Source organism: Equus asinus, chromosome 8 (genome assembly GCF_041296235.1).
Source record: "Equus asinus isolate D_3611 breed Donkey chromosome 8, EquAss-T2T_v2, whole genome shotgun sequence".
Taxonomy (NCBI): Eukaryota; Metazoa; Chordata; class Mammalia; order Perissodactyla; family Equidae; genus Equus; species Equus asinus.
This window is the reverse complement of record NC_091797.1, coordinates 12900160-12914945: the sequence shown is the minus strand read 5'-3', so window position 1 is coordinate 12914945 and position 14786 is coordinate 12900160. Positions and strand designations below refer to the sequence as shown.

General features: G+C 43.1%; 1 protein-coding gene across 1 annotated transcript in view; it reads left to right on the top strand.

Moving 5' to 3' along the window:
- Positions 1-14786, top strand: part of LRRC1 (leucine rich repeat containing 1) — a 126854-nt gene that overhangs the window by 44902 nt on the left and 67166 nt on the right. The window contains exon 2 of the mRNA XM_014863854.3: positions 183-300. Within this exon, the coding sequence (XP_014719340.2) occupies positions 183-300 (118 nt within the window). The remainder of the gene's footprint in view (positions 1-182; positions 301-14786) is intronic.

Sequence of the window (14786 nt, the reverse complement as noted above, 5' to 3'; positions counted from 1 at the left end):
TTTATCAATTTATCCCAGTGGTAACATCTTCGCATGACTATAGTACAGTATGAAAATCAGGAAATTGACATGGTGCAATTCTCGTTAATTTTTAAAAGGCATTTCTTTTTTAATTTTCTATTGGGCAAAATATTTACATTGCAAATATATGTGAGACTCATGTGAACTGTTTTGTCTTTCAGCAATTTTTCCAGCTGGTCAAATTACGAAAGCTCGGACTTAGTGATAATGAAATTCAGCGGCTCCCTCCAGAAATAGCGAACTTCATGCAGCTGGTGGAGCTTGATGTGTCCCGAAACGGTAAGAAAAAGATCGCACTTGACTTGTCCATTTGTCTCTTCTGATGCTCGCAGCGATTTTTAGTAAATATAGCTGGATACGTGTTGTGGGCCGTGCTTTTCCTGGTGATTGTGGGAAAGCTATGTATAAATTTTGTCATGAAATTAATGCCATTATTGAATAGTTTAGTCCACTTACAAGTATTTACCAAACAATTTTCATAGCACAGTTTTTAGATGATAGCTTTCTCAAAGTAGGTTCCGTCTGACTTAGAGAGTTTTCTGGGAAATCATGTAATCCAGCCACTTCACTTTATTTCTCGTGACACTGCGGGCTGGTGGCCTGGTCATCTGCCCAGTGCTTGGGGGCTGCGCAGGCGACGGGAACTGCCCTAGGGAAGGGTTGCTGTCTCCTGCTGAGGCTCAGTTGCCTGCTGTGCTCCCATGAGAATCTGTCCCCCTGCTCGCTGTTCAGGCGTCTTCTGTCAGTTTAATTTATTTCTAATTAGGCCACTGGTGAATCTGCCCACTTGAGTTGTGTGGTGTATTTGTGGGTTTATTTTGATTTCCAGATTTCTCTATCGTGTGGCTGCCTTCTTGTTGAGCATTCTAATAGGGTATTTATATCCTATTTAACCCCTCCTGTTTAAATGGGTTCCCTGGTGTAACCTTGTGTTTTGTAGCCCTAGGGCACTCCCCCGCAGGCTGGTGCCCTGCTGATTATAGCATATTTGATCAGTTACTTTAAGTGGCAGCTCCCAGTGGTCCTGTCTTCAGTGATGGAATTCTGGTATGGTTTCCTCAAGATAGGCCCCCATATATTCTGAATTACTTATAAAAGTGATAATCCTTTTCTCTCTCTCATATTACATACCTGTTTTGTTCTGTGGTTTTTTTTTTTTTTTTCCTACAATAATCCATACGTTTCTTCTCAATAAGCCTCAGGTCTGGATCTTTCAGTGTCCTGTCTTCCACAGACACTGCATGGCCCAGGTGCAGTAGTTTTCTGAGGGTTATTATTATAAGGCAACAGTGATAATCAGTACTTGATTGAAAACAAGATGAGGAACAAATGAGTTTCCCCCCCTACTTTTGACAGCTTTTAAATTGCTGTCGTCTATCAGATCCCATAAATTGCAAGTTGTCTTTAGACCAAGCCATGTGCTTGACATAGGGTCTACTTTTATTTTTCATGAGAATTATTTCTTACCTTGAATGTACTGGAAAAAGTGAAAAAAAAAACATTTTGGGGGACTTGTTTTACCGTGGCTTCTCTGGTTGCGGGGAACCCAGATCTGCTTAGGTAAAGAGGCGTTCATTGTGAGGATAGGGGTGGAACTGACCGTTCCAAAAGCATTGGCGTGGAGCTCACATCCGACACCACCTCGGGTTTCATGGCCTCTGTCTTATCGTGTATCTGCTTCTGATTGTGGAGAGCAGGTCTCCACTGACCTCTCTTGGAACTGGGTGTTCCAGAACCAATTTGCTGTGGTCTCTTCCCATGCGCTTTTTGGCTTCTGCCCCTGCTGTGGCATCTGTTTGCCAGTGACAGATATCTAAGTGAGGAATGGTTGACCCAGGTCATCTTTTTAAGCCAACCATAAGCCATAAGCTACAGGTCGCCGGACACCCTTAAGATCTGCTGCCCTGGGACAGGGGAGGCACATAGTGTAAAGCATGGCGCAGGCCCTCAGCACAGACGTCTGTGGGCAGCTTCCCTTACACCGAGTGTAGGATGGGGCAGGTGCTTGAGGCCAGAATGCCTCTGAGGCTACCCTGTATCTCACTTATCTAAGGGGTACATAATTGAAGCTTCTCTCTCTTGTCCTAGGAGTTATCTTAGTTCGGAAGACTGGCTGGCTGTTAGCTCTGCAAGGAAGCAGTGACTTTGTAAAATGGTCACTGAAATCATACAACCCGAAGAAATAAAATAGCAATTTTGAAATTGGCATTAGAAAGGAAAATAAGCAGGAATCCAGAAATACTTGAGAAAGAGGAGAAGTATTGGCTTTAATTATTTGGGAGGAGAAAAAACACAGCTTGAAAGTTCCTGGTCCCGTTATTAACTCTAATGGGACGGGATGCTCTATGGGAAGTCGGCCTTGTCAGCTGCCACTTTTGTCAGTTCCCATGTCAACTATTTCTTTTCAAACATTTGTAGCTAGAAAGAGGGGCTCTGTGCCTCCTCCCATGTGTCCGTGTACCTCCCAGCATGTTGATAAAAGAAGCTAGGCTTTCACCTAAGTCAGTGTCAGGACACAAAGTTTCCTCTCCTTGGGGTACCTCTGCTCCTCTCTTTCCCATTTTCTGCCTTTCCTTCTGCAGGTGTTGGAGTTTTATGAAGATCTTTCACCTTCTTATCAGGCTCCTTTAGAAATGCTGAGGGGGAGTTAACTGCCCCCTTTCCTATTGGCAGAGCTTCCTCTGGCTCAGTCACGTGAAAGGGGGTGTGTGTGTGTGTGGTGGAGGGGGCAGTGGACAGCACGGAGGAGGGTGGCAGGTTCAGGGCTTTCTTTGAGGTTGTGGAAAAAACTGCACAGATGACAGAGCAGAACAAGGTCACCGTTGACTATAACCGACAGGAACGTGGGTCTTGGGCTCCTTCCAAGTCAGGCACATCTCACTGTGCTTCCTCTCTCATTTTTTTGCAGTTAAAATCACATTAATATGAATTTCCTAGGTGGCTGGGTAGGTAAATAAAAGCCACAAAGTCTGCAGCCTGAGGGGCAGTGTGAGAACCCCACTTCTTTGTGGCTGCAGGCATTGGTGGGGGTGGGCTTGTGTCTGGGGTCCCCTGTGAGCCTCTAGACTTCTGTCTCCCCAGCTGAGGCTGCCCTGTGAGGATCAGAGGCTGTTCCTTTGAGTCTCTGCCCAGTCCCTGGGTGGTAGCAGGGCCACGGCCCGGGCTGGCCCCTGTCATGGTAGGACCTTTACTGGCTTCCTCAATTCCTGATTTTCCAGAGAGTGTTGCTTGACCGTGGAGGAGGAAGGTAGGGTGTTGGTACCAGACTATTCAAGTCCATGGAATCAGTGCCTGTCGAACTTGAACATGCAACGAATTACGTAGGGTCTTGTTACAATGCCGGTTCTGATGCAGGAGGTCTGGAGTGGGGCTTGATGTTCTGCATTGCTGAGAAGCTGCCAGAGGATGCCAGGCCTGCTGGCCCACCAAACACGCTGAGCAGCAAGATCTGGGGCATCACCACCCACAAGCCTGCTACTAGTATTCCTGCAGCAGCTTCCTGTGGTTATGAGCACACACTCACTTAGCTTTTGGCACCCCGGACCTTCCCATGTGGAAGATGGGAAACCTCCGGGGTATTCCTGGTTAAAGGGTAAGATGCTGGAGCTCACTTACACTCAAGTTGACTTTGATTCCAGGAGCAAAATTAGACCTTTCCTGAGGTTTCCTTGCTCAAGTGAGGGAGAAAAGACAAGTTTAGTGTTTCTCTCCAAAAAAAAATCTATAAGTGAGGAGGAGAGACTCTGGTTTTTACAGGCTCATTTCCTAGGCCAAGAAGAACTGCCAAGTCTTCCAGCCCTGACTTTTGTGGCTTTGTTTGCTGATGTTTCAGGCACAAAGTCAAGGGAATCATATGTTGTGTTGGAAAAGAGAAGAGTGAGCTTAGGGAGAAAGAGGGCAGTGCTTATGGGTTATATATAGGCTGTGGGGCCTTGCCGAGGTAGAAGTGGAGAGACTTGGGTTGGGCACCGTGTGTACGGTTTTGTCCCCAGAATGGCTGGATGTGCTCAGCAGAGAGGACTCTGGGTGGGGGCCGGGCTCTGCCACTCAGCACCCGGCTGACCTTGGGCAGGCTCCTCCCAACAGTGCCGGGCCTTGTTATGTGAAGGAGTGGGACGAGGCCCTGCTTCCCTACAAACCCAACGAGAGGCGAGGAAAGTGACAGATTTCTCAGGTCCTAACTTGATAGATTATTTTTTTTAATCAGACAAGTGGCTAAAATATACATGGGATAAAAGAAACTAGGTGTTTCCCCTTGGAGTATATGAAATTAGTATCAGAATATGCTGTTAAAATGTTGTCTAAAAATAGCATACAGGGCGTCGAACTAAGGTGTGAAGCAGTTTTCGGTGGTGAAATGCATATGCTTTAATGCCTGGACTCCCTGTCTGTTTTCTCTGCTCACTGATGCACAGCTGTTAGAGGAAAATGATCTCTGGGTATGTGAGAAGATTTTTACCCCATGGTACTATCTTGCTATCCAAGAATCTAGGGCAGACTTTCTTAACATCACGACTCTTGCCCGAAGGGTTAGTCATTTGAAATTTATAGTCTATGTTGTAATTTAACTTACATCATAGTACTATATCATTATCCATTTAGTTGAGTTTTTCCCAAAGTGTAGGCATACACCACTGGTACCGTTAGAGATGATTTTACATGGTACTGCAAAATAGCAGTTTTTAATATTGAATTATGATGAGAAAGTTATCCTTTTTCAAAAAAATTTTGTTCCTTTTGGATTGCTTCTGTAAAATTGAATAACATTATTACTGTATTTCTTGCATACATTTATTTTCCATATCTGGGGGTGACAGCTTTATTCATGTTAGTCATTTAAAGAAGTTTTCTTCCTTTACAAATAAATCTTACTCAAATTTAAAAAGATGATTTAAAAGAATGAGGTAAGTAATAGTGGTTACAGGTGCTGTACCTGTGTGGTGAAATTGTGAGGTGGAGCAGGGATGGCTGAGGTTAAGGAGCCGCTGATGAGTATTAGCAGCCATGCCAAAGAGGTCATGGGTTTATTTCACTGATGAGGCCAGTGATATTTCACACAGAAAAAACGTGACCAGAGACTGCACACCCTGGCTAGTTGCTTTGCAAACTTGAGTTAACAAGAAACCCAAAGATACTTTCAGTACAGGTCATCACTAGCTCCAGGACAACACTTCAGAGGAAGTGGGTGAACAGCCTGTCTACCCGCAGTGTCATCTTCCCACAAAGTCTAGAGACTAGACTTTGGTTAAATGCTTGGGTTAGTTGTCCTCTGTCCAACCATGAGATGCTCATCAGCGTCTGTGGTCTGTAGCTGTGAGTTTGTTTAATGACATCGAAAGCCAAGAGTGAAGCCTGCTGAAATGACCTTGTATAACTTCAAGTCTTGGTGCGCCTGAGGATGCCCTGAAAAGCAATCAGTCCAGTGTGCCTAGAAGTTTCCCTCCTTGGTGATGAATAGTTAGCCTTTATTTTTTTTTCTTTGCAAAAACTACACACAGCCACACCGCAAGTGTGGCAGAAGCCAGTTTTTACCATGCAGACTTCAGACTCGCCACAGTCAACCATTGTTCCCTCTGCCCTCTCTCACTGATGAATTTGGGCCCACGGTTAGGGTTCTGTCTAACCACTGCTCCAGTGGCTGGACTTCATGTTACAGTGGGTGAGTTTCCTTGTCACCGTCAGTGTTCAGATATTACAGGAGACATCCAGGGAAGAGAACTCCCCGCCCCCCCGTGCTCCCCTCTGCCTTGTGGCTGGAGAGCCAGACGTTTCCAGGCAGAGCTCGCGTTCCTCCTTTCTGAGTACTGCCGCTTTCCTTCTGTGAGCTGGTCTCTGTCTGAATGTTCACCTTCCCTTTTATCAGCAAGAGGGGTTAATAGAGAAAAAGTCTAACTGCCCTCTCCTCACGTTTTAATTCCAGATAATAATACTTATTTTTAAAGTGGAGGTGGAAAGAAATTGGCCTTCTGGGATGTTTTCTGCTCACCTTTCCATGCTACTAACTTTTTTTCAGGGAGCACTGTTTAAAGGTGAAGATGTGTTGGAACCATTTTAAACACTGAAAAAGTTGGAAGAAACTTCACAAATAGATCCTCCCTCTCTTTTTTGGACTATACAGGAACATCAGTGATGAATAAGCAAATCAACCTGAAAATCCAGTATAACTCACTGTTACAAATTGTTAGATCAGAAGGGCGATTCATACAATCATGCCTTTGCTCAAAATGTTTTTGGAACTCTTTCGGAATTTGTAGTGTATTATTTTGCACATCCTCAGGTCAGCAGCTTCACTTTTTAGAGTGGATCGTTTTTAAAAACAGCCAAACATCATTTAATGCCAACTTAGGTAAATAGACAGATACCCTAACAATCTTATGTTACTCAAAATCTGCTTCAGACAGCAATTTCAGAAGGGTTTCATAAAAATTTTGGTCAATGGAAACAGCTCTGAGAAATGTGTTAAGGACTGTGTTGGCTACTGCAAAGGGCAGGCACGCCTTTAAATGTATTTTCCAGTCTATCTGCTTTAAAAATACAAAGACAGGGCTTAGAACTTCATGACCATGTGTCTTCTATCTTAAGAGTCCATTGTAGCTGCAGACAGATTTTTAGAGTTTCTCTTTCAGTATTAGCTGCCTCAAAAAAAGGTCAAAACTTGCTTATAAATTATACATGAGCCAATATGGAGATATCCTGCACAATAATTCCACTGGTGAAGTGAAGTCTGAATGTTATATTTTCATATTCAGGTAATCTACGGAAATTAAACCTTTGATGTTACAGATCCCCTTTGCTGAGCGTATTTGACTTTCTGCTTGTTTTTCCTTACCATTCCCCCAAATATCTGAGTCCTCTTTGCTCTCATCCAGAGGGGTCTCTCCAGGTGGCCTACCTTGTACTTGCTTCGCCAGGATGTATAGAAGAGTAAACTGTTGTTATTTATTGTGGTTAATTTCCTGTTACTAGAAAAGTTGTGATTTTACTGAATAAGTTGTAGGTTTATATAACTTTCTTTCTCTCTTGCTCTTTTTTTTTTTTTACATAAGCAGTTTTGTAATAGAGATGGTAACCTCTGAATTTGAGAACAACACCTCTGAATATATTTTTTAGGTCACCAAGCTCTTCAGTTAGTCCCAGGTTCTCTAAATGCTTTGTCTATTTTAAGCAGCTCCTTATCTTCCCTCCGTGTCCCTCCCCACTTCATTCATTCATTCAGTGTTCACATGCTATGCTCTGTGTTAGATGCTGAATTTCTCAAAACAATGGTGGTTTTATGCAGAACCGGCCAAGTTAGAGAAGCAAAAATAATTGAAGTGGTTTCTCTTGAAATAAAACACAACCCCAACACGTGGGATGACAGTTGGTGCTCACTTTTTAATTAGGCAGTTTATGTAAGGTATCGTTTTGACAGTTTCCAGCTCTAAAAGTGATTGAGCATGAGTGGCCATGTTCCTTCATTTTGTTTTGAGGTCACCTGTTTTGTCATGTGAATCTGGCTTGACGCTGAGCCTCCAGGCAGCGGAAGGCTGGATGGCCTCCCTTTGTCAGCGTCGGGACTGCAGCATGCTGTCGTGACTACAGACAGTGCCCTGAGCTTACTAAACTAGAAAAGACCCATCTTGGAACGGGATGAAGGAGCTGAGAAGGAAAAAGTGAATGAGGGGCAGTACTAAGAACTTGAGGATTATGTATAGAAATGACTTGATTTTTAACTGAGCTTTTATAAGAGTTGAATAAATCCTCAATCTAACGTATCTACTCAATGATTGTGAATTCTTTTTCAGTTTGAAAAAGGCTTGGACCCTGGCATTAAAAAAAAAAATGCTTATGGTTCTCAACTCTAGCCCATATTATCACTAGTTTTTGCTTCAAGCAAAATTTTTTGAGTACCTACTATATTTGTGTAAAGCTTTTTGCTGAATTCTTCTATCCCTTCAGCAGGTAAATCTACAGGCACAGCAGACATGTAAGGAAATGCACATTAACATCTGTTACAGTAGTATATGAATAAAGTGCTCGGGGCATGCGGAGAGGTGTCAGTAACTGTCACTGAGGCTTGAAGGAGGAATGGAGCACTTTTGGTTTGAGGCTGAAATCAGGCAGCCTTTAAAAATTCTCATCCTTTAGTTACAGATTTGGAGAGAGTAAATGAGTAGATTCTTCCGCTGAGTGTCATTGTTATTTGTTGGAAATTTTTTCAAATGTTTGTTGTAGACTTACAGACTCAACGTACCATTAAAAATGTGAATATCTCTGATTATTGTTAGATAGTCACTGAAAATTTTAAGATTCATCAAAAATCAAAGCGGCAGCACCTGGCACAAAAGGAGAATATCTGAAACTATATGAGTTGTCATGGGATTCTTTCTGTTTTTTTGTACAGCTGATTACTACTGTGTCGTAAAGGATTTATAAACCTCTGTGCATTAGTCAAGGTAGACTAACTCTTGATAAAAAAAAAAAAAAAAAGCCAAAATCTCAAGGGCTTAACACAGTGAGGAACTTTATTACTGCTTAACTTATAGTCCAGTGTGCATGTTTGTCGGGGAAGGGGTGGGCGTGAAGTGGGGAGGGGGCTGGTGAGAGGCTCTGCTCTCTACAGTCAGGGATCCAGGCTTCTTCCTTCTTGTGTTGCTACATCTTCATTCAACTAGGGGCCTCCAAGGTCCTCATGGGAGGAGGAGAAAAGGGGGGATCGTGCATGGGCGGTTTTTATGGGCCGTGCCAAGCGTGCTGTACATCGTTTGCATCCATGTTCTCTTGGCCAATTTTATGTCCCCAACTTAACTGAAAGGAGCTGGGAAATACAGTTAGGTATTTGCCCAAGAAGAAGAGAAATCTTGGTGTTGGTAAACATTAGCATCATCTACCACAACTGGCATTAAAATGAATTCTGGAATTATATGATTTTATGCCACTGATCACATGCAGGCCTAGTACACACACATGATTCTGTTGCACTGTCACAACCTTCCAGTGAGTGCCACATTTATTGGAAATTCAGATGCATGCCCAAAAAGGACAGGGTAGCCTTCCTTCCCACATCTGCGTACAATGTCTAAACCGAGGCATGGATGAACATGACTGTTGGCCACCGATGCTAGTAGTTAGCATAAAACCTATGGAAGTATGCACAATGTTTTCCAATTTGAATTTTTAGTAAATAGTTTAAAATATATTTTGAAAATTATAGTTTTATGTTTGAGGAATGTTTGAAGCACTTGATATAGGCAATATGAGATCATTAAAGGTTTTCAAGCCAGGGATCACATTCTTGGATAAGTTTCTTAACCTCTCTGTGCCTCAGTTTCTTCATCTGTAAAATGGAGGTTGTAATAGCACCTACATCATAGAGGTATTGTGACTCTTAAAAGAGGTTATGTATGTTAAGTGCTTAGAACAGTCCCTTGTAGATAGTGAACAGTCGGCGTTAGCTGATGTAATTAATCCTATCATTGACTTTCATTCCGGATCTTGAAGATCTGAACTAGGATTGCGAGAGTAAGAATACGCTGCAGGAATTAGGACACAGCAGGTTTGAAGGATAGAGTGATACAGATGAGGGAGCTCTCTGCCTGAGGTGGTGTCTAGGTACTGTGTACCATGTGCCAGGCATTGTGCTGTTTCACCGTACCTGTATTTCATCTAATCCACACGCTAATGCTGTGAGACGGGTGGAAGCATCTCAGGATGACTGGTGAGGAAGCTGAAGCTTGAAGAGGTGTGATGTGCCCCCAAATTACACGTCTAGTTAGTGATGGAACTGAAATAAGAAACCCAGAGGAGTGGCACTTTTAATTATTTTTGGAGTGTGTTGAAGATAATAAAGGTAGGGCTGATAGTTTTAGTCTATTTTGAGAGAAAAGATGTAGACAGTATTATGACTAGGTACTCTCTGAATTTGGAGATAAAAACAGGAAAAAGTCATCCTAAGACATTTAAACGTGTAAAAATCTAAATACTGAATGAATTCAACCACCTGTGGAAGTGGTCCACCCTAAGAGGTGGTTTGTAAGTTTTTTATGGCCAGAAATGGAATATCATCTAATGAAAGATACTAGAACTTTCTCAGTAAGCTCTGATGTAGCACTTCCAAGGTATAATTTGCTGTCTTGGTAAGAGATTGCTGTGTTGCCAGAAGTGTAGAACAAGGAAAGCCAAAAACTAAGATGGTAGGGCATTTTCTCTTTGAAAGAAAAGTAAAGAGATGAGACAACATGAGTGTCTCAGGCTCTTGGAAGCAGCTGTAGGCCTCTCCGATGGAGATGACTTTGTCGTCTCTAATTGTTAATGGTTGGGATCATCCCATGTTCTTTTCTCAGGGTGTGAATATTCACCAAGAACTGCGATGGAGCATTTAATTCTTGCTATGGACACTGAGGAGAGGTGATACATGTTGGCATTAGTACCTAGTGTCATTGGCATTCAGATTGATCACTTGGTCCGGTGTGAATTGTCTTAGCCTGGCATGCATTTTCATAGCTTTGTCTTCTCTGAGCAAACTGTCACTGACCTGGCAACTGATGACTCTCACCTGATTGATCCACCAAGGTTCCTCTCACCCATGGTATGCTACATGAAGCTCTGCCTGGAGCAGCCAGTGAGTTTCCTTCTTTGAAATTCTTCTTTGCAACATAGAGTAGCACCAGTTTAGCAGGTTCCTTTTTTTTCTTGCTATAGATAAAGTGAATTACATTTGACCTATCCCTGGGAAGACTAGGAAGAGCACCCTTCTCTGAGAAGGGTAGAAAAATGAATTATTACTCATTTTCCAGCTTATTTTTTAAAGCATATGTTCATTGTGGAGAATTAATAATAATGAAGTGTAAAGAAACATTATTGAAAAACCAAGAGAACCGTGTGACTCTTATCATGAGAATCTTTATTGGCTGCTGTTAATAAAGTACTAATAAAGTAATAGTGTACCAGCTATGAAGCTGATACACTTGATGTGTATTGTGTCACTTAATCCTCAAACTTTCTTCAGGAAGTAAGCTTGCATCCTTTTTTGACAGATGAGAAAACCAAGTGTCAGGTTAAAAACTGACCTTGGTCACATGGCTAACAAGTAGTGGAGTTGGTGTTTGATCCCAGGTTTGTTAGACTCCAAAAATCACAATTCTGTCTCCCCATGATAAAAATTTTATGTTCTACATCCCAGAAATAATCATTATTAATGTTTTTATGTATTTTATTTATCTTTTTTCCTTTTCATTACTTGTTTCACAAAATTGGGATTTTGCAGCACATGGATATTTGTCTTGCTTTTGTTCGCTTAACATAGGTTGTGAACATTTTCCATACCATTATTGTTAAACACTTAAGTGTTTTAACAAGGCACATTAATCAATAATTAATTAATCTTGCCTTTTCATCTTTCTGGAGAAAATATGAACTGATCTGTGACCTTAATACCAACAGGAAGCTATAGGAGGTGTCAAAGGTAGGATTGGTATAGGATAGATGACCAACAACACGGGGGAATTTCCAGAAGGATGTCATAGGTTAAAAGCCATCCAGACAGAGTGAAGAAAGAGGTGAGTAAGCAGTTTAGTAGTCTCTACCTGATTTGGGATTCTTGTGTTGAAATAAGTGAGGGAGGTGCAGTTACCCTCTAGGGCCATGTGGTGACAGAGGGACATCCGGAAGGAATGTGGGCAGAGCAGACCAAGCATAAATCCTCACCAAATTTTGAGGTACTGTGGGGCAATCAGTTCTCTGTTTACCTAACATATGTTTTGTTTGTGAATGTGCTCAGTGAAAGTGCCAGTACACATTAATAGTTGATGTCTTGAAGTATTTAACTTTGTTGTTCAACCTTTGTTTGATGGTGTTGCAACATGAATAGGTGTTCTTGCATTCAGCGGGCCTGATGAGTAGTGGGTCAAGATTAACAAGTGGGTCTGAGCAAATTAAACAAAAGTGGGAGGACCAATTGCCAATCACTTGACACATGTCCAAAACAAAAGGGAGCCCAAAGCTGGGGGGAAACTGAAGTAACACCAGAGGGGCCGAGGGGACTGAGCTCTGTCAGCAAACCTAAGTTGGGGAGGCAGTAAGCACCTAAGGGAACTGAGTGGGTCACTGGCATTCCTTTCTTCCTCATCTAACATGGACTGTGCTGTCTGCATTGAGGACCTGGGGAGACACAGCATGGCAAGGACCTGGACGAATCTGAAGTTAGCCATAAATTGCGTCAAATGCCACAGGAATGTGCTTTATCACAATCACAGGGAGCACCCTTGCTTCAAGAAGTCCCTACTTGCCCTGTGCCTCCTCACTTTTTAGATCCCCACTCATGCAGGGGCCTTGCACGTTGGTAATTAGAAAAGGTAACTGCTCTTCCTCTACATCAAGACTCCTGACTTTGGCTTTTGTCTTGGACTGGTCAGCCTTCAGATTTGACCATTTGGAGCATGGCAAAGAGATCTCTTCCCTGTGACTCACTGGCATTTTCGGAGCAGAGGGTTTGGGCTTCTGGAGCCCTTTCCTCCTACCAGTCGAATTTATTCTTACCTCTAAAATCCCTCTTTGCTGTGCTAGCAACTGTTGTGTCCTTCCTTGGGATCCACACGGGAAGAGAGAAACTCAAAGAAATGTTCTAAATAAAGTTAGCATATTTCGTGATGAAAAGCACAACAAAGCGCTAGTGAAGTCTTGGCTAGAACATATGTTTCACGGAGATAGGGGACCTAGGAGCAGGAAGAGAGTTTTGTTTCTTGAATATTTGACCAGATATTTGAACTCTGTGCTAGGAGCTAGAGATAGTAAGTCAGTTTAGTAATGACTCTCGAGGGATTTAGGGTACAAGAATAGAAGGACCGTGTCTATCTGTGATGACAGGACAGTGTGCAAAGTCCTGTCTTGGGGGCTGCCTGAAGGAACCCAGGGAGGGAGGTCTCCATCATTCTTGTGGAAGGGAGGAGTATTAAGAAGGCTTCCTGGGAAAGATGACATTTAACTCAAGCTCTAAGGAACAAGTAGCAGTTAGAGATGAAGAAGGACATTTCTGGGCAGATGAAATAGCATGAAGGTTTGAAATAGTGTGATGAATTTGGGAAATGCAAGATGATATGGAGTACATTGCAAGAAATGAAGCTAGAGAAAGATTGATAGCAGCAAGATCATGAAGGGACTGTGTGCTCGGCTAAGGAATGTTTTCTTTAAAGCCATGGGGAGCTAGGAAAGGGTTCCAGCAGGGGAGTGGCTCATGTGTCACCCTGCTACTAGCAGGGAACATGGAGTTGATTGAGGGGAGCCTGGATGCAGGAGGCCAGGCATCCACATTGGGGGTGGAAAGGAAGGAGAAGGGAGCAGGAGAAGATACTGGACCAGGCATGAGGGTGACAATTGGGAGACTTGCTGGAGCGGGAGGGCGAGGGAGAGGTCTGGGTCTGGGATAAACTCCCACTTCCCGTCACAGGAGAGATGGCAGACGCTGAAGAAAGGATCAGGTCTGAGGGGAAAAGATGAGTTTATTTTTGGGATGTGGGGGGTGAGATGTCTTTGGGATATCTAAATGGAGATGTTTAGTAGGAAGCTGAATATAAGAGTCTGAGGCTCAGAGGGGAAATTTAGCAGGAGATAAAGGTTTGGGAGTTATCCACATGTAGGTGATGGTTGAAGCTAAGCTACAGGATGAATGAAGTCGCTCAAGGAGAGTGAGAGGATACGGAGTTGGAAGGGCAGATGAGCATGCAGAATATCACTGTTTAAAGGAAAGGAGAGGAAGGTGGGCCCTTGTAAGATTCTGAGAAGAAACAGCGGCAGGATTTGTCAGCAGCGTTGACTGGTATTATAGAAAAGGCTGAGCAAGAGAAGGCAGAGGAGTGTCATCACATTAAACGTCATAGAGGTGCTGGATCCCATGGGCTGGAGTTACAGCTTGCAGGTTCAGGGGTGAAGTCATTGTCCTGAATGAAACAGGCTGTAGAAAGGTGGGACCTTTAGGGGCACAGTCATTAAGGAACTGATGTAAAGAAACTGGGAAGGAACAGGCGGAGAAACAGGAGACTCACAGGAGCTTAGCGGTGGACCCAAAGGCAGGGAAGCACCTCCAGGAAGACTGTGGGGCAAAAGGGGGCGAGGTGGCCGATGAACGCGGACTGAAGAATTTCCATTGGATTTGGCGTCTGGGAGGTCATCTCTGACAGCAAAAGCAATGTCAAAAGTGGTTTACGGGACACACTGCTTGTTGTTTTATGCTTTTCATTTGACTCTCTTTGAGACATCAGAGGAAGGCTTGAAAAACACCAGCAGTCACCATTTCCTGGAGGAAACAGCAGCCATCACTGCTTCCTGCTGGATCTGCCAGTTCTAAGGGATGTGAGCGATCATGTTGGTGATGTATGTCTTGGACAGCTAACCATGATATAATTAATGGACAAATTCCATAACTCTCTGCTCACGGTGTGTACGTGTTTGGTCGTTGTCTGGCGTGGGAATGAGCCATCCAGGCATTGCTGCTGCCACAGAGAGGCAGACCCAGAAGGCAAAAGGTTGAGTAACCAGTCACCAATATTCTTTTTCTGGAGTCTAGTCATTAGCTGTGGTTCGGACCAGTGTAGACTCTGGACATTGTAAGCCTGGTTATTCCATATTAAGCGCTGAGCACCACAGACAGATAATGTTTCCCTTCTTCTTCTAAGACCCTTTAATAATTGCATTTACCCATGGTGTTTCCAAGTTTATTTCACCTTGTGATTTTTTAAAAAAATTATAAAAGCAGTATATGGTCATTATAAAAACTCAGTGGAGGCAAGTGA